Here is a 25,064-nt window from a genome sequence, read left to right on the forward strand (position 1 = left end):
TAAGCGCAGATGACAGTCAGGACCCGTTCCCCGACCCTAAGGCGCAGGGAACAAACCCTCTCGTCCACCGGGAAAAACCCCAACGAAACGGCAGCAAGCCGAGGGGATATTAGAATACCCACCCCAGCCCGCCGCCTCTCACCAGGGGCAACTCCAGACTGAGACAGAGTCCAGCCCCTCTCCAGGAGACTGGTTCCAGAGCCCAAGCCATGCGTAGAGGTGAGCCCGACTATATCTAGCCGGTACCTCTCAACCTCACGCACTAACTCAGGCTCCTTCCCCACCAGAGAGGTGACATTCCATGTCCCTATTGCCAGTCTTGGCAGCCGGGGGTCAGTCCGCCAGGGCCTCCGCTCCTGGCCGCCACCCGACACACAATGCACCCAACCCCTATGGCGCCTCCTGCGGGTGGTGGGCCTGCGGGAGGATGGGCCCATGTCTCCTCTTCGGGCTGTGCCCGGCCGGGCCCCATGGACTAAGGCCCGGCCACCAGACGCTCGCCCTCGGGCACCCTCCCCGGGCCTGGCTCCAGGGCGGTGCCCCGGTAACCCTATCCCGGGCACGGTAAACTGTTCCCTCGATATCCTTTTCATAAGGGTCTTCTGAATCGCTCTTTGTCTGGTCCCTCACCCAGGACCAATTTGCCATGGGAGACCCTACCAGGGGGCAAAAGCCCCCAGACAACATAGCCCCTGGGATCCCTGGGACACACAAACCCCTCCACCACGATAAGGTAGCGATTCAAGGAGGAGTGTAATGTAAAATGAATAAATACATAAATAAAACAGCCTTAGATTACTTGTTACTTTTACAAATGTAAAGATAAAGGACTGCTTTTTTGACCAGATCCCTCTTGTAAAACAGCCTGTGTTCTCAATAAGTCTAACACATGACTTTTTTGTGAGTTACAATTCCAACCCTGATTACCAACTACCGAAGAAACCAACAAAGTTTCCATTTCATCAGTGTTACTTGACTGTGCACATTGTCAGCATGACAAACTGATCAGTTATTAGATCATTAATATGAAAATAAAATGACATGATTGTGATAGTTCACTTGATGGATGTTATTTGAGATAGTTTACAAGATTAGAAACCTATTGGTATTGCAGTAAAATCAAATACTGTATCATAAATAAGTGATTTATGCATGAATCATACTCAATGGTTAAAACAAATAGATATTTAAGCCCCCAAAACATGCGATGGTCAATCAGCCCTGGCACCAGAGTGATTTTTTTTGTCAGATATTGCAATTCAACAGTGTATTCAAATTTTATAGTTCCATATTTACACTGATAAGGCATAATAGCAAATAACACTGACTATCTCTTCATCACGGCCACTGTTAGTGGGTGGGATATATTAGGGAATAAGTGAACATTTTCTCCTCAAAGACCTTAAAGTCCTGGACAAGATACTGAACCCCAAGTTGCTCTCTGGTGTGTTCATCAGTATGTGAATATTAAAATATTCACATTAAAATTAAGAAATTTGGATGTAGACTGGATTAGCTTGGATGAATATTGGTGAATGTGGAATTTCATAAATAAAAAAAATAAAAAAATAAAAAAAGCTTGAGTAGAAAAGTACACCATACCACTGCATTTTTAGCCACCTAGATGGATTTGGAAGTTTATTCAGTGTGTGTTTAGATAAAAACATCTAAATGACAAAATTATATATTGTCCGTAAAAAGTTCTAAAAGGATGACATTGTACAGCAACGTCTTTCACAGAGTATCACAGCCATGGTCAACCACCCTAAACACATATAAGGGTTATGACTTGCCTCCATTTCTCAAACACTTGTAGTCACAGGACCTCAGAAGTGCAAAGTAAACCTTACTAAAGTTGTTCTGAAAACACCTGAACTGTTAAGTATGAAGTGTTAATCTTCTTCTTAAGTAAGACCAGACAGTGTCTGCTTCTAATGTTACACTGTGTAGCTTTTGTTGCATCCAGTGGGATTATTTCAGCAGTGGAGTCTCAGCAGTCTGCATGCATGCCACTTACTTTTCCACAGTAATTAGCTCTTATGTGCAAGTGTAATTCTCTCTTGACACATTTCTGCTCTGTTTTCTCATCCTGTCACCATGCAATGTCCTGGCATGGATGAGAGGAGAGCTTCAGGATTTCAACAGATGAGGGGATTCCCTGAAGACCACCTGTGATTGACAGGTGGTTGCTGCAGGGAATCATACAAACAGTTTGTTTCAGGGAGGGAGGAGGAGAAGACCCCTGGGAGCAACACACATTCTGGCATTAATTAGTGGTTCCCAAACATTTTTTGGTAGGCCCCCCTTTGTTTTACAAGAAAAATGTTTGCGCACACGCACGCACACATCCTCCAACCACATACACCCATATTTTGCTCCATTGCGGTTTATTTCAGACCTCAAACATTTAGCAAGCAATTATGCAAATACAAGTAATCTGCAATAAATTACAGGTAGTAAGGAAATAAACTACTAACTCTTTTACACTAAGTCCACACCTACACGGGTATTTTTGAAAACGCAGCTGTTTCGTCCACACGTAAACGCCGTTTTGAATCACCGAAAACGGAGATTTTTTTAAAACTCCTTTTTTGCGTTTACCTGTGGACGAGGAATACAGAGTTCATCACGCAACGTCAAAGGTATGTGCCAAGGTATAAAGTAACACTTTATGTACACTCTGGGTTTTAATAGGATATGACGTCTTTCAACAACCACAGCTATCGTTCATTGGTGGCCTTTAAAAAGATTCCAGATTTAAGACACTTCCAGGTTGGCTTCAATTATCAGATCAGGAAGCTAAATTCATCTTTTATGCTGTCTGAGTGTTTCCTCTCTTCGCTTCATGTAGTGATGATGAACTCTGAAGGCAAGAAGTATACATCATTCCACACTGAGACTTTGGGCCATTATGAATACACCATGTGGGTACCTGTGGAGCATTTCATGTAGCTGTATGTACTCAGAATAATAAGTGTAAGTGTGGAAATATGCAATTTGATTATTGATCCTGCTTTGACCAACAATTTTAGCCTTGCTAGCTTTAACAGGTTGTGGTTCGCACTGCATAAGTTTTCAAATTGCTTGTGTGAAATTATTTACCCAGTCAGCTGATTATAATTCCAGTCAAAACAACGATTTCACTCAGATCCTTATTTTCTCACACATAGCAGTGCAAGTGCTAAGTGTACAAGCTGGAACAATTCACATGTGACACATGGACTTTTTTCCACTTCAGATATTCTCAATAATAAAGTATGCTAAGCTCTTAGTCTCTCGTGTATTTAAGTAATATCTCCTAGGATGCATAATCGGTGATGTTTCCTGGGTTCATCAGATGTTTTGGGTATCTCAACAGCAAACATCCTCACCCAGGTGACCCTCTGTATCTTTGCTCACAGATTGAATGGGCATCCTCTAAGCCATTCCTGTAATGTCCAACCATTTAAGAACTTTGCAGAATGAGCCCTTTTGGGGCTGTTTTTCTGCCAAGGGGACAGGACGACTGATCCGTGTTAAGGACAGAATGAATGGGGCCATGTATCGTGAGATTTTGAGCCAAAACCTCCTTCCATCAGTGAGAACTTTGAAGATGAAACGAGGCTGGGTCTTCCAACATGACAATGATCCAAAACACACCGCCCGGGCAACAAAGGAGTGGCTCCGTAAGAAGCATTTGAAAGTCCTGGAGTGGCCTAGCCAGTCTCCAGACCTCAACCCCATAGAAAATCTGTGGCGGGAGTTGAAAGTCCGTGTTGCTCGGCAACAGCCCCAAAACATCACTGCTCTCGAGAAGATCTGCATGGAGGAATGGGCCAAAATACCAGCTACTGTGTGTGCAAACCTGGTAAAGACCTATAGTAAACGTTTGACCTCTGTTATTGCCAACAAAGGTTATGTTACAAAGTATTGAGCTGTATTTTTGTTATTGACCAAATACTTATTTTCCACCCTGATTTACGAATAAATTCTTTACAAATCCTACCATGTGAATTCATGGATTTTTTTTTTTTCACATTCTGTCTCTCACAGTTGAAGTGTACCTCTGGTGCAAATTACTGACCTCTGTCATCATTTTAGGTGGGGGAACTTGCACAATCGGTGGCTGACTAAATACTTTTTTGCCCCACTGTACGTCTATTGCACCATAACTAAGGGAGGATTCAGGGTCACCTGGTCCAGCCCTAACTATATGCTTTAGCAAAAAAGGAAAGTTTTAAGCCTAATCTTGAAAGTAGAGATAGTGTCTGTCTCCCGAATCCAAACTGGAAGCTGGTTCCACAGAAGAGGGGCCTGAAAACTGAAGGCTCTCCCTCCCATTCTACTTTTAAATACTCTAGAAACAACAGGTAGGCCTGCAGTGCGAGAGCGAAGTGCTCTAATAGGGTGATATGGTACTACAAGGTCATTAAGATAAGATGGAGCCTGATTATTTAAGACCTTGTGTGTGAGGAGCAGGATTTTGAATTCAATTCTGGATTTAACAGGAAGCCAATGAAGGGAAGCCAATACAGGAGAAATCTGCTTTCTCTTTCTAGTCCCTGTCAGGACTCTTGCTGCAGCGTTTTGGATTAGCTGAAGGCTTTTCAGCGAGTTTTTTGGACATCCTGATAATAATGAATTACAGTAGTCCAGCCTGGAAGTAATAAATGCATGAACTAGTTTTTCAGCGTCACTCTGGGACAGGATATTTCTAACGTTAGAGATGTTGCGCAAATGGAAGAAAGCAGTCTGACTCCAAGGTTCCTCACAGCGTTACTGGAAGCCAAGGTAATGCCATCCAGAGTAAGAATCCGGTTAGATACCATATTTCTAAGATTTTCAGGGCCGAGTACAATAACCTCAGTTTTATCTGAATTAAGAAGCAGAAAGTTAGCAGCCATCCAGGTCTTTATGTCTTTAAGACATTCCTGCAGTTTAACTAATTGGTGTGTATTATCTGGCTTCATGGACAGATAGAGCTGTGTGTCATCTAAATTTGTGACACACCATTTCTTCTCCAGCTTACGAGTCATCTGCTTTAGGCTACGTGTTTGAGAATTATACCACAGAGTCAGGTACTTCTGATTTGAGGCCTTAGTTTTCACTGGAGCTACAGTATCCAGAGTAGTACGTAGTGAGGAGGTAAAATTATTAACAAGATAATCGACCTCTGTAGAGTAGCGTTCAGGTAGCTGCTCTGCTCTATGTTGGTACAGGGCATTGAAGATGATAACCGTGGGTGGATTATATTCTTAAACTTAGTTACAGCGCTTTCAGAAAGACATTGACTGTGATAAAGTTTACTCTCCACCGCTGTGTAATAGATTATTGTAAATGTAAATGTTATCAGGAAATGATCAGACAGGAGAGGGTTTTCAGGAAACACTGTTAAATGTTCAGTTTCTATGCCATATGTTAACACAAGATCGAGAGTGTGAATAAAGTGGTGGGTGGGTTCTTTTACATTTTGAGAGAAACCAATTGAGTCTAATAACAGATTAAATGCCATGTTGAGGCTGTCATTTTTAGCATCTACATGGATGTTAAAATCACCCATAATAATTATTTTATCTGAGCTCAGAACTAAATCAGATAAAATGTCTGAGAAATCAGACAGAAACTCTGTGTAAGGCCCAGGTGGACGATAGATGATAACAAGCAAGACTGGTTTCTGAGTTTCACAGCTGGGGTGGAGACAAGGTTAAGCATCAGGCTTTCAAATGAATTAAAAGTGTCACGGCGGGGTGCGCCGATGTGAGTGAAAACAGGACCCAAAAGCAGATGATGACGAGTAGTGTAAGTTTAAACAGAAAGTGATCCTTTATTAGATGACGGCAGGAGTAAACCAGGAAACCAAAATAAACTGACAAGACACTAAGAAACAAAATACTAAACGGTACTGAGATTGGAGACCACAGACTGGGACACATTGAAGGCTGCTTCTAACAGCTTGGACGAGTTTACGGACACTGTCACCTCCTATATCCACTTCTGTGAGGACAGCATTGTGCCATCACGCACCAGGGTGAGTTATAACAATGACAAACCCTGGTTTACTCCTAAACTCAAAAAGCTGTGGCTGGAAAAGAGAAAGGCGTTCAGAAGCGGAGACAGGGACTGCTACAGAGAGGCCAAGTACAGGTTCACTAAAGAAGTGGACATTGCTAAACATCAGCACTCTGAGAAGATGCAGCAGCAGATCTCAGAGAATGACTCGGCCTCTGTGTGGAAAGGTTTGAGGAATATTACAAACTACAAGCCTAAAACCCCCCACTCCACTGATGACTTGCTCTTAGCCAACACCCTTAACGACTTCTACTGCCGTTTTGACGAGCCATCAGGCAGCCTTCACACCTCCAACGGCCCCAACAATAGAGGCACTTTGGACACTAATTCCCCCACCTCTCCCCCCTCCATAGAGCCATCACCACCTTCAAACTGTTCACCTACAACACCCCCCTCCTCACCCCACACAAAAGAGGATTTCACACCACCTCCTCCCACCACAACTCTTCATATTCATGAAGCAGATGTGAGGAAGCAGTTTAAGAACCTGAATGCTCGGAAAGCTCCCGGCCCAGACGGCGTGTCTCCTGCCACCCTCAGACACTGTGCAAACGAGCTGGCCCCAGTGTTTTCTGGCATTTTCAACTCCTCACTGCAGGCATGCCATGTGCCTGCCTGCTTCAAGTCCTCCACCATAATCCCTGTCCCCAAGAAACCTAGGATCATTGGACTAAATGACTACAGACCCGTGGCTCTGACATCTGTGGTCATGAAGTCTTTTGAGCGCCTAGTTCTCTCCCATCTCAGGACCCTCACGGCCCCCCTCCTGGACCCCCTGCAGTTTGCATATAGAGCCAACAGGTCTGTAGACGACGCCACCAACATGGCCCTACACTTCATCCTGCAGCATCTGGACTCCCCAGGAACCTACGCCAGGATCCTGTTTGTGGACTTCAGCTCTGCCTTCAACACCATCCTTCCAGACCATCTCCGAGACAAGCTCTCCCAGATGAATGTGCCTGATCCCATCTGCCGGTGGATCACTGACTTCCTGACGGACAGGAAGCAGCATGTGAGGCTGGGAAAGAATGTCTCGGACTCCCGGACCATCAGCACCGGCTCCCCTCAGGGCTGTGTTCTTTCTCCTCTGCTCTTCTCCCTGTACACCAACTGCTGCACCTCCACCCACCAGTCTGTCAAGCTAATCAAGTTTGCAGATGACACCACCGTTATTGGGCTCATCTCTGATGGGGATGAGTCTGCCTACAGGAGGGAGGTTGAACGTCTGGTGTCCTGGTGCAGCCACAACAACCTGGTGCTGAATGCCCAGAAGACAGTGGAGATTATTGTGGACTTCAGGAAGCACACAGCCCCACTCCCCCCCATCATCCTGACTGACACCCCCATCACCTCTGTGGACTCATTCCGCTTCCTGGGTACCACCATCACCCAGGACCTGAAGTGGGAGCCCACCATCACCTCCGTCATCAAGAAAGCCCAGCAGAGGATGTACTTCCTGAGGCAGCTGAAGAAATTCAACCTGCCAACACGGACGATGATGCAGTTCTACACTGCAATCATCGAGTCCATCCTCACCTCCTCCATCACCGTGTGGTACGCTGGAGCCACTATCAGGGACAAACAGAGACTGCAGCGTGTTGTGCGCTCTGCTGAGAAGGTGACTGGCTGCAGACTCCCATCTTTGCAGGACCTGTACACCTCCAGGACATTGCGGCGTGCAGCTCGGATCTCAGCTGACCCTTCTCACCCTGGACACAGTCTGTTTGACCTGCTCCCCTCAGGCAGGAGGCTCCGGTCCATTCGCACCAGAACCTCTCGCCATAAGAACAGTTTCTTCCCCTCTGCTGTTGGACACATGAACAATAACCATATGACTGTTCCCGCCACTAACACATGACCCTACGCTGTGTTCACTGCATCATTCCATGTTTGGCACTGATCACCACCTGCACTCATGTATATATCTTTCAACGTAGCACTCTTAATTCTTATTCTCATGTATATATCCCATGTATATCTCATGCACATATCTTTCTACGTAGCACTTTTAATTCTTATCCCTACTTTTATTTTTTTTTTCATGTCTATTTAAGTGCTATTTATGACACTATGTTTGCACTGAAGCACCGCAGCAATTTCCTAATGTTGTAAACCTGCTCAACATTTGGCAATAAACCCCTTTCTGATTCTGATTCTGATTCTGATTCTGAGACCAAAACCTAAACTATGACTGTGGTGGAAAATAACAAGCAAAGACCATGACTAAGACTAATAATACATAACAGACAAAAACCGTAACTAAGACTGAGGTCAAATAAACAGACGAACCGATCAAGGCAAGCAGAAAACAAAAGGCTTAAATACACACATGAGGTGATCCAGGGAAGTGGAGACACATGAGGAAACAGCTGACTGACATGAATCTAATGACAGGACCAGGAGGAGTGAAACTAAATACAATGACCAAAGAACACATGACACTGTCAGAATAAAACAGGAAACACTAAAAACTAAACATGACAACACAATAAGACAGACCTAATACGTGATGAATGAATACAAAACCCCAAACATAAAAAAACCCAGGAACAATCATCAATAACTGCCCAAACTAAAGGCAAAATAGGAAATAACACAAAAACTAATAACATATCAAAAAATGAGAAAAATACAAAGAGAACTCAGAGTGCTGGGTCGGAGACCCAGCCTGTGACAAAAAGTCTGTCTTGGTCTTTGGTTGATTAATAGGCTGGTGTGAAAAATTGCTGCCACACCGCCCCCTCGGCCTGTGCTTCGAGATTTCTGGTAGTTAGAATGACTTGGGGGTGTTGATTCATTTAAACTAGCATAATCCTCCTGCTGCAACCAGGTTTCTGTAAGGCAGAGTAAATCGATTTGTTGATCAATTATTAAGTCATGTACTAACAGAGACTCGGAGGAGAGAGACCTAATATTTAATAATCCACATTTCACTGTTTTACTCTTTGGTTCAGATGTGGATACTGTATTGTTCTTTCTTTGTAATTTTTTTTAATGTTTAAGTTGTCTATTGCTGGTTTTTAGTTTGTTTTTTGTCTGTTTGGCAGCTGACACAGTCTCAGTGGAAATGGGGTTTTTTTTGGGGGGGGGGGGGGGGGGGGGGTAGCAGGAGGACAGAGGACAGAGAGGCGTGTTAGACTGCAACTCTGCTTCCTGGTCCCAACTCTGGATAGTCATATTTTGGGGGGTTTAATAAATTTGTCCATATTTCTAGAAATGAGAGCTGCTCCATACAAAGTGGGATGGATGGCGTCTCTCCTAACAAGACCAGGTTTCCTCCAGAAAGTTTGCCAATTATCTATGAAGCCCACATCGTTTAAGTGGGTGATTAGCTAACAATGCTGTCCTTGGTTGTGAAGAGGACATGTTTAGCCTAGGTTTTTAATTTGCTAACCTCAAGCTGCACAGAGCCTATTTATCACTCTGCTGTGCTGATAAACTTCAGGTGTCTGTGGTGATTGTGACTCTATAAGTACGTAACCACAGCATGCAAAGGTGATAGACTTAACAAATATCAGCTGGCCAAAATCCCCTTTAAAGTCTTCTTACTACACTACACCTGCAGCATGGTTTCATCTGAGCAAGCACACATTTGAACTAAAACAGTCAAAAAGGGTGATTGTGATGCAGGAAAACACCGGCAGACAAATTAAAGCCATATGTGGTGGAGGAGAAAAGGAGAAGAGGACATTTAGAGGAAGTGTGTAAAATCTCAGCCTCTCTCCTTTTCTCCCGGGAGATACGTGAGCCAGTCTACCATAGCTAAACTGCGGTGAAGCACAATGCTGCAGAGATTAACTCTGGCCCATATCTTCAGATCGCCAGTGAGGCTATGAAACACAAAGAGGTTGTGTTAGAGCGTAAGAGCAGGATTAACAGAAAAGACAGGGAGTTAAAAAAAAAGTGGACCATCCCACATCAAGATAGCATTTCACCTTTTACGTTATATTAAAGGGAAAGAAAGTATTTGGAGTAGATCAGGGACAGAAATATAAAAATGAGATAATTCCTTTATATAAATAATAAATATATTCATGTTAGTAAGGCTTTGATCTGGGACTACCCAGACTTTTCATAGGTGTGCATTGAATAGCAGCAAGTAATCAATGATAATATATGTGCTGCTTATTTAGTCATAAGCATTGAGTATTTCTTCTTCAGTCACCTTTCTCACTCACTATGTGTTAATAGACCTCTCTGCATTTAATCATACCTGTTATTAATCTCTGGCTCTCTTCTACAGCATGTGTTTTATCCTGTCTTCTTTCTCTCTCCCCAACCAGTCGTGGCAGAAGGCTGCCCCTCCCTTAGTCAGGTTTCTTCCTGTTGAAAGGGAGTTTTTCCTTCCGACAGCAGTGTCCTGGCAGTGATTATATATGTATTTATTATTGGTGTTATTTAGTTTGTATTAAGCTATTCTATCTAAAATACTGTGATAAAATTAAATATATCATAATTATGCATGATAAACTTCATTTCCTGAGTTATGGCCAAAAACAAGTTCAGTGAGGTCACCTTCCCCTTTGGACTTTTATCCACTCAATTTTAATCTGTTTGTCTCTTGACTAAATTTACTGAAACATGTTCTCAAAGATGTGAACCTAAAACTAAATGTGTCCAGGAAGTTGCCAATATTATAAGGCTGTGAGATATCTTTAATCTGAAGCTGGTGAGGGGAGAGGCAAAGATTTTTTAAGTCATATCACATATAGATATGTATTCACTCAGTCAGACCTCACAAACACTAATGTACGAGCTGGGATTAGTGTTTTAATCAAATATAAGCAGATGTCTCTATCATTTTAACATTGTTTTTCCTTTTAACAAGATGTCCACTGAAACTTATCTTACTGACCACTTCAAGAGTCACTGACCTTCACAGAGAATCTGTGATAAAAATAACTAATGAGTGCTACTGTGCTACTGTTCTTTTAAGCATATCTGCAAGTGAGCACATATATGCATCGTCTATTTATGCAGCGTGTGACAAGTTGGTGAAATGACTCATTCTTTCTATTCTTTCCCTCCTGTCTCCCACTGAGGGATGAGTCAGAATACAGGAGGAATCTGGGTGAATAATAAACCATCTTGCTCCCCCAAACATGAAATAAGATTAGTACTCTCTTCTACATGTACTTCTGGTAATAAAGCCACACTAAGATAATGTAATAAGAGACAAGGATGACTTTTTGTCTCAGAATCTTATTAAGTGACAAAAACTTTCATTTAGCACAAACACACTGAGAAAAATATCAGTGCCAAGCTAGTATTTTTATAGTTGTGTTAGAAATGATAAAGCCAAATCACACACCATCCACATTTAAACATAATACATATTGGCACACAAACAGACAACTTTTCCCTAGAGTGGGAGAGATCCATCTAGCTTAACACACCTCCTACTCATCTATCCAAATACCTGGTGCCATGACAACCCACTGGCAATTCCTAAAGCAATGAGATTATGGCTAAAAGTGTCACACACCACTTAGTTTCTCTGCATATCAAATGTCATTAAAAGCACAAATCTTGTGAAAGTTAGGATCATGAGATTAATTCTGTCAACACTCTAATACTTCTACCAGTCTATAAGTGTCATATAAATCTTAACTTAATTTATGAGCATCAATAAGATTATGCTCCATGTCTACAAAGCTGACTTTACACAAGCATTAATGTCTCCTGATAGCAATGTTAGATGACTTTTAGATGGTTCATTAGAGCGCTTCAAAATAGGAGTCTACTTGTAACTTGTTGTAACAAATTGCCTTACACAAAAAGTAAGGCAATTTGTTTTTGGTCATTTATTTCTTTTGTTTATTTTTTGCCAATATGAATTGTTACAACAAAGTAATAATTATCCAAACACCGATTTCAATATTGCTCAGATGCTGACTCAGCTATATGAGGTATGGGTGACAATGAATTAATCTACATGGCAAATCTAGTCAATGTAATTCCATTTAGGCTACGTCCACACCTACATGGGTATTTTTGAAAACTGAGATTTCCGTTTTTGTTATTTTTTTTAAATTCCGTTCACATGTAAACCCAAAAACGAAGGAAAACGTTGCTAGGAACATGCCAAAGCAACAGGTGGCGATATATTCCTAACCGTGTAGAAATGTTGGCCAATCAGAACTCTAAAAGACTGGGTGGGAAAGAGTAAACAAAGATGGTGCATATACGCAGAACTGAGTCCTATGTATGGAGGGACAGAAACTGTGTTGTATATGGAGAGCATGAATGGCATGGGAGGAGCTGAAGAATGTCACATTAGCTATGTCCTTTATACTCTCTATGTCAATGACTCTCACACTGAGCTGAAATGAAACAAGTCACACACAAAAATTGGTGAATTAAACAAATCGCAAAGAATTGCTTAACTTTATAAAAAAAATCATATGTTTTATCTAAAAAAAAGTTAAGAAAGTAATGTTTGTCTATTGTTGTCTTAAAGATGAAGACATTTTATTATTTTATGTGTATAAATTATTGCCATGCTAACATTGCCATTAGCTCAAAGTACTAAAGTAAAGCAACTCAATCCCGTTGCTTAACTAAAGTGCAATAAAAATCACTTTTTAAAAAAATCTGAATCTTACTTCAAAATAATGAGTAAAACAAGATTAAAAACACACCTGTTAAGTTGAATAATGAAAACTGGACCCTGGTCACTTAATTGAACAATCTGACTAAAAAATGGCTATAAAAAGTTCTTCTGGAATAGCAAACTGATATTTAACAGCTGTCTCTAATTGGCTCGGAATGGCCCAGTCAGTTTTCATACCCAACAGTGAAAAGTATATTGTATGCAGTAAAATTAATAGCCAGAGAACTAGACATACACTAAACACATTTTCTTTGCTAGGAGGACTTCGATAGAGTTCCTCATTTGTCTTTTTTCTTTTTGTTTCAATTCATTTATTTATAGTATTATTCACATTAGTATATTCGCAGCCAGAGCTGACAGGTGTGGAGGGGTAGGAGAAAAGTGAGAGAGAATGAGTTGTAATTCTGTGCAAATTTGGATTTGGTTCTTCCTTCATAGACTGGAACAAAACACTACAAAGCTCTCCAAATGCATGTGTTAAGACAAAAGCTTCAGTCTGCACAAGGGCACCAAGCTCGGTGGCCTACTCTCCCCTTCACTTCTTGTTGTCTTCACTGAGCCAGTAGCAGTAGCAATCCAAAAAAATAAAGATATTAAAAAGATATTAATAAAGTGGAACCCCGACTTACGAATACCCCATTTAACGAAAAATTCAAGTTACGAAGGCACTTAACGGCAAAATGCCCGAGTAACGAAATCCGTTGGCTCTGATTGGCTGAGCCCAGAATGCCTACAATGCCTACAATGCCTTCCGAATCATGTGACAACCCCCTTGGCTTTCGTACTTGCGCTTCGCTGTTCCACTTGAACGATGTATTGTTGTTGCAGTTAGCAATTAGCCTATAGCCTATCGTTCACTCAAAAGGCGCAATGGGTGCTTCGACTTACAAAAATTTTCGACTTACGAAAGACCCTCGGGAACGAATAAATTTCTTAAGTTGGGGTTCCACTGTACTTTAGGATAAGCCTTTTACTGATGATGTATTACTTTTCCTTGGCAATTCACAAACCTCTTTTCTGAAGACTGTCACATTAACAGATGAATCGTCAGATCTATGTAGTAACTAATGCCATAACGCAAATGTCGAACCCTATTTTAACCCTATGCTGCAACCTTCTTTTTTTTAAAAATATTTGACTGACATTTGCCCTATATTGAATAGAGACAATAGAGATGGACAAGAAAGCAGGACTCAAACCCCTGCTGCTTTCTGGTGGCCATGTCATCGCCTGCTCACACGCTGAGCTAAGCTGAAACACAAACTTGACTACATGTCAGGTCAACACATACCACAACAACTTGAGTGACGGGAAGATGTAGGGATAAAAGGAGTTTCTGGTTATGTCAATTAGACATAGATTTCCCGCAAAAGTCTATGTCAAGTTTTATAGATAAGGTCACATCTATATCAGACTACTCCATGGAATGGTGTTTGGCTCTTAATTGTTATTTTCAAAATACCTCCAGCAGGCCACAGTCAGGTAACATTAGATATTTAGGTATAAATCTCTGATTTCAGGTATTTCAGGTAGTCCCACTTCCATAGGTGTATAAAATCCAGTTCCTAGCCATGCAGTTTACTTTTACAAACATTTGTGAAAGAATTGATGGTTCTAAAGAGCTCATTAAAATTGAGTGTGGTACTCTAATAAGATGACACTATTGCAACAAGTTATCTCGTGATATTTCTTCCCTATTAGCTATTCTACAATCAACTGTAAGGAGAAGCACCTACAGCAACTCAGCCATGAAGTGGCAGACTACATAAACAGAGCTCCTGTAAACCCGACTGTTCAAAACACTGCTGACTCAATAACGGCATGGGCCCAAACCTCCTCTGGCATTAGCATGAGCACAAACACTGCATGACTGGAGCTTCATGGCATGGGTTTCCATGGCTGAGCAGCTCTTGTAGTTGTCATTTTGTAGTTGTCCATTACCTTTGTCCATATTGTGTAGCTATATTTAAGCTCAGTCTTGATGTTTACATGTATTTTATTTGAGTATCTCCATTTTGTGGTAACTCTTTTTCATGTTCCTCATTGATGGTAGGGTGATATCAGTGGTGAAACAGTAATATTCTTACTCTGCAAGGTAATTTTTGTAAAAAATGCAGACTTCTTTGAAGACCGAGGAAAACTCTTTGGACGTCAAAACCATTCAGTGAATAATATCAAAAATGTAATATTTTTCTTAATATAACATCTTTTTCAAAGAAAAAAACCTTACCAAGCCATCCAGCACCAGAGTTGGGAACACACATGTCTGTCTCAGCGCTGGGCAGGACAAAGCCCACTACAAACACCTCCACTCCATCGGACATAAGTGCCAGACCTAGAACAAAGAACAGCTGCCACTGGAATCTCCCATGGCCACACTCCTGCATGATCAACTCGTACTGCTGGGCCAGCTCTTCCTCATCTGCTTGTCTCTCATTTTCTAGTTCCTTGCGGCTCTTTAGGCTGTCAGACACTGGCTGGCCCAGAGCAACCTGACCATCCCGTGGCTTCCCATCATTGTATCCAGGCACTCCTTGGTACTCCCCCTCATAGATCTCATCTTCATCATCGTGACCCTCCGTGGCATCACTAGAGGCCCCGTCCTCTTCATTGGTTGCATTGTCGGCATAAAGACCATCTTGTTGAGTATAACTGTTGTAGTTGTTCTCTTCTTCATCCTCATTTTGGAAACGATTGTAGCTGCGCTGGGATGAGTATTCATCAGAGGCTCGATCAACAGCTTTGCTGAAATTTTTGGCAGCTTGCCTTTTGGCTTCCTTAGCGATGTCCTTGGCACCTCTGACCAAGGAAGTCCTGTTGTTATGCGTTTCCTCCATCTTGGCACGAGGGTAACAAGCACTAAATTCAGCTTTAGTCCACTTTTATTCCACCAGCTGCAATAAATATAAGTTACTTAGTTGTTTTTCTATCTTCTATTCCCAGACAGAGCAAGATTTATGCTAATTTATTACCCCTGAAATACCACCCAACTGCCAGAAGACTAGCAATTAAGTAATGGTGTCTAATTCCATTGGATTGCAGTAACTAGACAGTGCTGAAGAGAAGACAGTTGATCTCAGACTGGCAAGATTCAAAGTCCAGTGACCACTCAGGAGAGGAAACCTGCAGGGACAGACAGAAAAAAGCAAGTTTAGCTTGATTAAAGACTGCCAGTCACAAATACCTGCCTGCAGTATTTCTTGGCACACTCCAAAAGAAAATTTTTACACAGAGACAGCCACACTCCCCACTGATGTTGACAGAAAGCGCAGTCTACTAATGAGATGAAAATGATGTACTAGGAAGTAAAAGTCACAGAGGCCAAATTTTGCAGGTTTGAAGTTGTTAGCTGAAAGTAGCATTGATGATTTAAAGAAACTCTACATACCGGGACTTAGACATGTTCTGTTATGCTCATAAACATAGCTGTAATATAAATCTACTGGCATAAAATAAATATTAGTCAGTAGACTAGCTATGGATAAAATATAAAGTAAAAGTGTTACTGGCCAAATTTTCTGATATTCCTGAATACAAAATATCCCAAACCTACACTACTGTTGTACTCTCAGTCTGGCTGAAATATGCTCCTATTTATGGTTTGAACTACATAGCAAAAAAAAAAAAAAGCTATTTGTATGAGCCCATCAAGAAACCAATGTCCAAGCAAGTGCACAAATAAGCAATACAGTAAGTATAGTGGTATGCTTGCTGTCAGAGTTTCATTTAATTACAACTCAGGTCCTTGAAGTATTTCTAGAGTATATTGTATAGTGCTTTGTACTCAGTTCTCGGACATGATCTGTTCACACATTATTAGTTTGTTGATGGCATGACAGCAGTAGTCTAAACATAATTAATGACCAACCCATGAAGTATGATGTGTTGACATCAGTGGCTAGAAAACTGTAACTAGGTGTTTGTGGTCCCTGCACTTACACTAAATGACAAAGTACAGGGCCACATACACATTACACCTGTAGGATTTGCTTGGCCATAGAAAGTATGTTGAAGTTTCCAGCTGTTGTGCTGACGTTAATGCCAGAGGAATTTTTGGAGTGAATCAGCTGTGTTGGTGAATTTATGCATGTCTCTGTGCTTGGTGACTTTACATGACCTGCTACTTCATGCCCATGTTGATGTAATTCCTAAATATTTCCAAGACATGTCACAAACTAACTTGTTGGAGTGGCAGCATCCCACAATCAAATTCGGTGAGCTTTTTGAAACCAAAGCCATGCAGTCTGCCTGTCCATAGGTGCTTAATTTTATACATCTGAACTCAAAGCTTAAGAAATGTGGCTCAATATTTTTGCCCATATTGCGTATTTCAGAAAATGTGAAACAATTTATTAAATTTATATGCAGCATTGCTCGGACATCTCCAATTTGCATAAAAATGTTATGGCCCAAAGTTTGACTATATAAAATGACTGATGTGAAGTTTTATTTTCATATATTAAATAGTTTTTAAGATTTTTTTTCTTTTTTGAAAAATGGCCAGAGGACAGATTGAATGTGAATGAATATCTAAAAAACTATTAAAGATAAAAGCCCAATTTTCACTGGTCACTCTTACCGTCAAAATAAATCAGGGTTTGTAACTTGGGACAGATATATAAAAAATATCTGATAATTGGCTTGTTAAAATATGAAAAAAAATGATTTGAGATGGAATGACTCCCTTGTGTGTCAGAATCTTGGCTACTAGCAGCAGACCTTTTCCATCATGGATGTCATGGGTGGACTGAAATCTGGGGGAATTTGAACACCAGGTTATTGCCTTGGGCTCTTTGTGATGTTCCTCGAGCCATTTATGAGCAGATTTCGCAGTTTGCTGGTATGCACTGCCCTCCTTACAGAGGCCACTGTCATTAAAGAGTCTCACTGCCGTATGGGTGTGGGCTTGATTTGCGACAATATTTCAGTGGGTGTGGATATGACAAAGTGGAATTTGGCACATCTACATGCGTCCAGGAGCTCAAGGTTTCCACTGCAGAACACTGCACTGAAATGAGACTGTCAATTTCATTCACTGCACCTGTCAGTGGCTTTAATGCGGTGGCTGATTAATGTATATCTTGAGCATTATTGATACTTTCTTTGCATGGCGCTGTAAATGGTAAATGGCCTGCATTTGTATAGCGCTTTTTCTAGTCCCTAAGGACCCCAAAGCGCTTCACACTACATTCAGTCATTCACACACTGGCGATGGCAAGCTACATTGTAGCCACAGCTGCCCTGGGGCGCACTGACAGAGGCTGTGATTTGATTGATCAAAAATTTATTTTTAAGCCTGTTTTGTTTTGTTGGCATTAACATGTTAGAATTATAATTTCACAATGCTGAGTGCATATTGCATTTCAGCACCACGTCTGTTGCATTGTTTTCTGTTCTGTATGTCAGGTTTGCTTTGTATTTAGTATATGTTTTTATACATGCGGTTTACATTTTTGTTAAGTCAGAATAAACTTTATTGTTCTGAAAAGATATCCATAACTATATGTATTTCTGTTATGCATTCAAAAATAATACATCCTTGAAAATGTGGCTTTTGCTGCTCTGTTTTATGTCAAATGTGATTTGTTTCTGGCTCATGTTTCTAGGCTGGAATTACATGTCAGCTAGTATGACTGACTCTCCTTAGGGGACTCTGTACTATGACACTGGTGGGGCATTTCAGAAGACCTGTCAACCCACAAGGCCAAGCCATATGAGCACCCAGCAGTCACTGTACCCAAACACTGCTGCAAGAGAAACACGAGAAAGCCTCTGGGCCATCACTTTCCATTCCAAAGCCACTTTAGCATCACTATATGCTGTAGAGTGCACACTGAACAAATGGTCAAGTGGTGTTTGACAAGCCAGGTATGTGAGAAAGAAGGCTCGTCGACTGAGTTTGTTTAATGGTAAATAAATCCTCGATTAATCAAATACTGCTTTATTTTTCTTAACTTCAATGCTGGCCTCGAGAAAAAGAGCAGTCACTGGCATCTCCTTAACAAAAATACTAGTAATCGCAAACAACCTGAAAGAGTAATTTATCTGGCTACACTCTTTTTATTTTAATTAGAAGCATTAGAAGCAAATTGTAAGTACTTCCTTGTAGATTCTAGTACGCATATCAGTAAGACAATACATTGCAGTCACACAGTAATGTGAAATGATTTTGTCTAAGAGCAGATGAAAACCTTAACACACTTCTGCATTTCTGTGTGAAATCTCTTGGGTGGAAAGCATACAGTGATGTGTTAAGACTGGGTGAAGTACCCTATTGACCATGGCAGGTTGATGTATTGTGCTTCTACCACCTTTGCTCTGCAGCATTAGATAAAGCATCAGTCGGACTCTGTCATTTGAACACAAGCGCCGGAGCTCCACAACGACGTGAAGCAGATTTTGGTGCAATGCAGCAGTCAAATGATGTGGCGAAAGTGCCCTAACTAACTTTGTGCACAGGCAGGTGATTACCCCCCCCCCCAACAATTCCCAAAGATACAGCACTAATTCTGTGGCTACAGGACAACTACATAATTTACACTGCTTCCATGTGTCCTACAGTAAAAAACAAACAGATGGATTACAACCTGAAGTGGGAAGTGAAAAATTCTACAAGGTTAGATGTTGGAATATCTAATCTATCTGATGAATCGGTCCTCACAGTTTCAGGCTCAGGTATGTTACTGTTTTGTGTAGACATGTGTTATGGCAAATATTATGTAGACCAGATGTAGACTCAATGTCCCAACATACCTATCACCCAGACTTAGCCTGAGTCAACATAGTCATTCAAACCTATAGATCGATAGTCGATTTGGTTTGGGCCAGACATCCATTACTCGCTGGATCAGCAATGTATTTTTAGTCTTTGGAGAGAACTTTTGTAAATGTAATTTGTCCCATTTGAGGTGGGAAGCAGGAAATTCCAAATTCACAGTCAGAATTTTCAGCTAGAAGCCCCCATTAAGTTGGTCTTACCACCAAAACACTGTACTACCACTGCTGTGTATTAGTAACTTGTTTAACACACCACATACAGAGCACTGGACAGGTTCTATCTATAAACTTGCTGAAGCATTCTTTTTGAGCCCAAAAAACAAATACTGCATTGTACTCTTGATAATGCAAGCAAAACATTGGCTTTTTTTCTTACTATTATTATTGGAACACTGCAAACTCGGGCTTGACGTTGTTCTCAGTTCCAACATTTGACTTCTGAGGTAAAAGATGGTGGCAAGCTAAACTAATGTACCTAGCTACTGAAGTAGTAGATGCAGGGTGCATTTCAAAATAACAAAACTAGTTTAGCCATAACTAGAAATATCTAGGGGCAGATCACAATGTGGTTTGAAACAGATTACGTAGATTATCTTGTCAGACCTTAGCATCCTGTTTAATAACTAAATAACTAAATAACTACATATTTAGTTATTTATATAAGATCCCTATATAAATCAAACAAGATACTATATAGTGAAGGACTTCATAGTAACACTCGGATTTACAGTATACATCAAACATTATTGGTCAAATATGACATTCTGTGCTTTTATAATGCACAAAAGAGCTTCCATTGAGCATACCGCTGTGAGTACAGAAGCACATTCCTCCTTCCAAACTTCCCCTCATTTTTAACCACACTGCTCCTCCAAACTGAGAACTTGATGCCTCTGACTAAAGGTCTAAATGTGTGATAAACCTCATGATATGCTCTGAGAGTTTCCACACCCAATGGTCAAGAAGAAAATAACCAATCAACTAACTATCCAGCAATGCTCAGAGAACTTTTTATAAAAGAGGGAAATGGATAATTTTGTATAACAGACACCTGGGTCTGCGTGTACTCCCTGGTCTCCATGCTAATCTCTACTTTCCTTTCGCTCTGGCTCTCAATCTCTCTTCACCTCCTCCTTTTTTCTCCCTCTCTTTCCCTCTTCCATCTCTCATCTCGCTTATCCAAGTGCGCCAAGAATTTCAAAGTCATCATCTTGATGGTAATGCAGAATATGAAACGTATGCCTCTTCTGTTGACATTTCATTATTCATGATAGGCTAACCGTTCTCCTCCTTATGCAAATGGCCATTAATGCTGACATTTAGAAGTCTTTCAATATAGTTTGGGCTACAGAGATAATTCTTAAAAGTCCGGTCCAAATGTCCAGTCTCTTTTTGAAGCAATCTTTAATCCATTTCCTCACATACACATATTGCTGATGTCAGAAATTACCCATGGTTATACAATAAGTCACCACACTTCAACCAACAACCTTGGCATTTCCTCCAATAAACAGCTAATATCGCTTATGGTCACTTCTATTTTCTTTCTGATGGCGACTCATGCCTTCTGCTGTGACGCAGTTATTGGGGTTATTATTACAACAACTCTCATGTTGTGATTTTGCAATCAGCAAAATTCCTGCAAGTTCTGAATCAGCAGTCCGCGGAGGGTGAAGAAATGATTTCCTTGCAGTCGAGCTGTCATGGCCTGCTGACGCCATCCAGCAACATTCATTAATCACTGGCAAACACGCACGAAAACACAAGATGCCTGCAAGCACACACAGGTCCACTTTGGAGGTGCTTGCTATGAGACTCAGTAAGGCATATTCTTATGACACAAGGTAAAAGGAAGAAGCTATTTTCAGCAGTATATTATTCAATTTGAAACTATAATTCATTGTTGATAATATCAAAATCAGCAACATTTTGTTGAGCATAAGATCCAGTGAGTGCATGCGACATGCTGGCTGACAATATGTGAGTGTAAGCGGTATGTGCAAAGCCCTACAGGCTCTCTACGGTGCCCACAGATGGCTGCAGTGAACATTTGTTCATGCACATCATGTGAATAAAATAACATGCCAAGCTCTGCAGATGCTTCACAAGAGAAGTTTAAATTTTGACAGAAATACTTCAGAACCTCCCATGTGGTTCCACATGTAGACATGCAATATGAGTACTTTTATAGTGGTACGATGGGTAGGTAAAGTAAGCCTTGAATTTGGATTTGCTGCCTGTAGGAGACAGAGATTAAAAACTGTAACTGTATTGCATGAAAGGTGTATGAAGCTTAGCAAAGCCTGAAGGAAACCTCACAACTGTCGCCAAAGCATAAAAAGAAGAAGGTATAAAACGTTTCGATCCCTATTGATCTCAGAAAATTATGAAACATTATGCCATGTTCTAGCACACCTCTTATCTATGTGTACATTTAACACCTGGTTGTTTTCTAATAGAACGTTAGAGGGATATCTTTCCGTTGTAGTTTTCCCTAAAATTGACACAAAAGATGTAGTGTGATCAAACCACTACATAGCAAATTTTAGAGGCCACAAGTGAGTATTTGCCACAGAACACAGAGGGAGTGGAAATAACTAAAAACTTACAAGCAAACCCCACTTGACTGCTTTGATCAGAATCCCAATAGGCCAGTTGACAGTTGTGAAGGTTTACTGACTGCTTGGCCAGCTGCTGTAGAGGTCCCTCTGTAGAAGTTTGAATCGTGTGTGTCTGTTGTCATGATCAGTGCAATGCTCAGTTGAACTTTCTGTATTTTTAGGCTTTGTCAACATGTCAGAATCCACCACTTTATATTTGTTTGTCTCTCTCCTTATGCTGCTCAAAAAGGGGACACTGGAACACCCTTTAACTTTTTAGTGGGATTTTTTAATCCAGCCCTCAGTGGATGGATGATGACTGCTGTTGCATCATTTTGTTCTCAGCAAATTGCACAGTGCCTCTCAGAAAAAAATTTCCAACTTAAATATTCACTTTCAACAAGCCAGTGAAGTTCAAAGCAACAGACCGGGTGTGAGTGTGTTTGTTCAGCTCAGCTTCTGAATAAAGTCAGATCTCTATAGTCACTCCAGTTCTTCCTGGTATCTTGCTGTTGTACCTTCTTGTGCTATATGAAACAAATTCATTGTCCTATACGTGACACATTAATTAGGCCAGGGATACTAGAAAACATTTGGTCAGGTGGAAACATTTTAACTCATTATGATTTCAATTAACCTCCACACAGTAAAACGATGAGCTGCTGAAGCATAAGACATGAAGGTGGCTTCACATCACTGATCTCAGCAAATGAAGCGAATTTTACAAAGGACTCTCCCACCTTTGTTGGCATACTGAACACTGAATCCAGTTAAAAGAAGACATAGTCATGAAGCGCTACTAAATAATTGAGGGAGACATTCTTCACTTATGTCCACATATGAATCGCTTGATGTTACCTGCCCTGCTCTCTACAGGCTGGTGACCGCCTGACAGATTGTATCCTGACTTTCTGCCCCCACCATCTGTGAGACGTGTGCCGCAGACATGCAAGCCAAACCCTCCTTTGTGCGTACTGTCCTCAAACAGAGATGAAAATTGAGATTAACAAAGAAGTGAAAACGACTAATGTGAATAGATGAATGGATGTTTTCATTGCCATCTCGCGTGCTAAACCAAACACGGAGGCACACGGGCCTAAGGCAAACATCAATTTACTGACTTGGGTGTTTGACAAATATCTATTCAAATGGAACATTTATCCGGTCAAGAGAACTGCCTCGAAGCGAACACCTGGTCACAATTTCCAGAAGGATGAATGGGGAAGTTTGGGAAAGCTTTATGCAAAACTCATCTGTCACTTTCCTCTTTGTTCCACTTGCAGCGTTTTTACTACTGCGGCTTCTACGCGGCGGCGCCACCGGGTGAGTATAGCGCAGAGCACGAGCGGGAAGGAACATCAATCACCGCGCGGCCCTCTGACGCAACTGGCGTCCCATAATTAGATTTCGGGCAGTCCTTTCAATGTTCCCTTGCGAGACGACGTCGCACTACGCTGTACAGTTAGATTGCTCTCCTCACACCGCATCGAGCACTGACTCCTGATTAATGGATGAACCTATCTCCCCCCCTCCCCTCGTCGTCTCTCTCTCTGTGCGCATCTTACTGCAGATTTCACTCCGGCTGCTCGTGCGCGCTAAGCGGAGGGGGAAGCTCGGGGTTGCCTCGCCGTGCGTGCACCGACTCGCTTTTTCTATGACCAATGATCGCGTCAGGATGGTAGCACCCCCTACCCCATCACCCTTTCCATGGACACACACACGCATAGCAAAAAGTCGCAGCATTGCTCCACGATGAAAAAAGACTAGACACAAAAATATATTTAAAAATAATAATAATAATCAATAAAACTTTGGCAGCAGGCAAAAGCTGACACACGCCTCAGAATCTGCTCTGATCATCAAGAAAATGAGGAGCTACTCTGATCAAACACAGTTCTGTGGTGTGGATTTCTAATTCTAAGCACAGCTTAAGATGCTCGCGCTGGACGACTTCGAAAGTTGCCCAACTTTCCCGTCAATCATGAGCGCGGAGCATTTTATTTTTTCTACTGCAATTTTTTTAAGCAGCAGGTGAATACGAAATTTCCTCTTACCGTTAATGACAGTTATCCAGACTAAAGCGTGGGTGATGGAGGAGATGAACTTATAGTTGCTGATATTCAGTGAGACAAATGAATAAATGCTTACAATTTCTAGTGCATCGAAACGAACTCGAAGACTCTGAAGTGTCCGTTCCTTGATTTGCGTCTCTACACGGCCACGGAGGTAGTGAGCAACGAATTAATTCTTTCTTTCTTTTTTCTTTTTTCTATTTTTTTTCTCCTCTTGTCTTCTTCGATGCAGCGGTTTCTCTGCTGCAGTCCAAGAAAGCCCAGGGATGCTGATGGGAGGTAGGAAGCGTGAGTGAGTGTGTGAGTGTATGTGTGTGTCTGTGATGGGGAGCGAGGGGGAGAGGGAGGGTGCATGAGCAATAGGCAGACTGAGATCAATAGTGGCTTTGCATCCTACGGACAATAGTGAGCATTTCCGTATAATAGTCCACGGTACGTATCCGGCGAAGGTTCCGTGACGTGCTACAATCACAAGCTGCTGGGTTTAGAGGTAAGATGAGAGTAAGGGAGGGCTGAAATTTGGCTCCCGGGGAGAAGTTTGAAAAGAAGCTGCTGGTTAAAGCTGCAACTTCACTAAAAAACAGTTGTGCCGTGCCTAAATCCTCTGAAGTGCTAATGTACAAAAGCAGCTTCTGTTAAGACTGCAAAATACACCCCAGGTTTATTTTTTTCATGACTTGACCTGTAAAATGTGAGAAAATTATGAGTATACTCTCACCAGCCAATTCATTAGTCATACCTTGATAGTTACTATTGGTTTTGGCTACATAACTGCCTTAATTCCTGATAGTTTTTGGTCCTTTCTGACATGACTTTGTGAAGCCTCCAGGTCTCATCTCCCTCCACCGATTTTCATTTATTTATTTATTTATTTATTTATTTATTGGACTGATGTCTGGAGACAGCACCAAAGAATAATATTTCTACCTCCGTGCTTAACCATGGGGATGGTAT

At 41.4% G+C, this 25,064-nt stretch overlaps 1 protein-coding gene across 2 annotated transcripts in view; it reads right to left on the minus strand.

Annotated features, from left to right (window-relative positions):
* LOC146666432 (synaptic vesicle glycoprotein 2C-like) overlaps window positions 1–24,391 on the minus strand; it is a 71,440-nt gene extending 47,049 nt beyond the window's left edge. Inside the window, exons 1-2 of one of the 2 annotated variants that reach the window (XM_085414456.1) lie at window positions 24,187–24,391; window positions 14,892–15,784 (exon numbers count right to left, since the gene is read on the minus strand). In XM_085414456.1, coding sequence (XP_085270582.1) covers window positions 14,892–15,498 — 607 coding nt within the window. In that variant the 5' untranslated portion in view covers window positions 15,499–15,784; window positions 24,187–24,391. Of the gene's footprint in view, window positions 1–14,891; window positions 15,785–24,092 lie in introns of both variants that reach the window. The other variant, XM_085414455.1, reaches the window with a different exon arrangement.
* Window positions 24,392–25,064: the final 673 nt, after the last annotated feature.

Source organism: Rhamphochromis longiceps, linkage group LG7 (assembly GCF_057381845.1).
Source record: "Rhamphochromis longiceps isolate RC_006_pf linkage group LG7, R_longiceps_female_GT1.1, whole genome shotgun sequence".
NCBI lineage: Eukaryota > Metazoa > Chordata > Actinopteri > Cichliformes > Cichlidae > Rhamphochromis > Rhamphochromis longiceps.